Source organism: Ailuropoda melanoleuca, unplaced genomic scaffold, assembly GCF_002007445.2.
Source record: "Ailuropoda melanoleuca isolate Jingjing unplaced genomic scaffold, ASM200744v2 unplaced-scaffold65265, whole genome shotgun sequence".
Taxonomy (NCBI): Eukaryota; Metazoa; Chordata; class Mammalia; order Carnivora; family Ursidae; genus Ailuropoda; species Ailuropoda melanoleuca.
Window position 1 is genome coordinate 1 of NW_023239687.1, and position 1,228 is coordinate 1,228.

The following is a 1,228-nucleotide window of genomic DNA, read 5'->3' on the forward strand; positions in this document are numbered from 1 at the left end:
AGAACTTGTTTCATCCATGAAGCAGTATAAAAACATAAGACTGGATGACTGCAGTCTGGGAAATAATCATTGTAAAGATATCTCATCTCTTCTAAGTACAAATCAAGTATTAACTGAACTGAATTTAAGCAACAATCAACTGGGAGATGCTGGTGTGGATGTGCTATGCAAAGGATTGATAAACCCAAGTTGTAATCTTCAAAAACTCTACTTGCGGAATTGCAACTTAACTAAAGATTGCTGCGAGAATCTCCGTTCTGTGCTTAGTAACAAATCATCTCTGACTGAGCTAAATCTGGGAGACAACAGTTTGGGCACATCAGGAGGCAAAGCATTGTGCGAGGGACTTTTGGATCCAACCTGCCAACTGCAGTCACTTCAGTTGGAATACTGTGAACTCACAAAGGAAAACACAGATGGACTCAGCTCTGTCTTGCGCACCAAATCATCCCTGCAGAAACTTAACCTGAGCAACAACAAGCTAGGAGATGCAGCAGTGAAACAGCTTTGCCAAGCCTTGCGGGATGCCTCTTGTAACCTGCAATCCTTACAATTGGAGAACTGTCATATCACAGCCGCTAGCTGTGAGGACCTCAGTGCTATACTCAGCCATAAGCCCTCCTTGAAAGAATTCTGCATAGGGGAGAACAAGATTGGGGATGCAGGGATAAAAGTCCTCTGCCAAGGCATCCTGAATCCAAACTGCAATGTGGAGAAGCTGTGGTTATGGGAGTGTAATATCTCTGCTCCTGGCTGCAAGGAACTCTCCCATGTCATTGGCACCAAAGAGACACTCCGGGAGATGAGCCTGATTGGAAATGATCTGAAAGATGAAGGCATGGAATTCTTGTGTCAAGGGCTGAAGGATCCAAAAACGAAGCTCAAATCTCTGTGGATAAGAGAATGTGGCTTGACGGCTGCCTGCTGCAAGAGCATTAGCGCTGCTCTCAGTGTGAATGGCGTCTTGAAAGAACTGCATATGGGGGGCAACGGCCTTGACGACGGAGGAGTGATCGAGCTCTGTGAAGGTGTGAAGAGCCCGAACTGCCACCTTGAGTCCCTCTGGTTGGGGCAATCAAATCTTTCAGCTGTTTGCTGTGAAGCCCTTGCCAGACTCATAGTTGAAAAACCATCTCTGCTAGAACTGGACGTCAGCTACAGCCAAATAGGAGATGAAGGCGTTCTTAAGCTCTGTGAAGCCGTGGAAAATCCAAACTGTAACTTGAAG

The 1,228-nt window shown here is 46.0% G+C and overlaps 1 protein-coding gene across 1 annotated transcript; it reads left to right on the top strand.

Annotated features, from left to right (window-relative positions):
• Positions 1 to 4: 4 nt before the first annotated feature.
• On the top strand, positions 5 to 1,222 carry LOC117800164 (ribonuclease inhibitor-like; the record flags this gene model as incomplete). Its single annotated transcript, XM_034652698.1, has 1 exon — positions 5 to 1,222. A coding segment is annotated over one exon (1,218 nt), but the record flags the coding sequence as incomplete, so codon positions are not given.
• Positions 1,223 to 1,228: the final 6 nt, after the last annotated feature.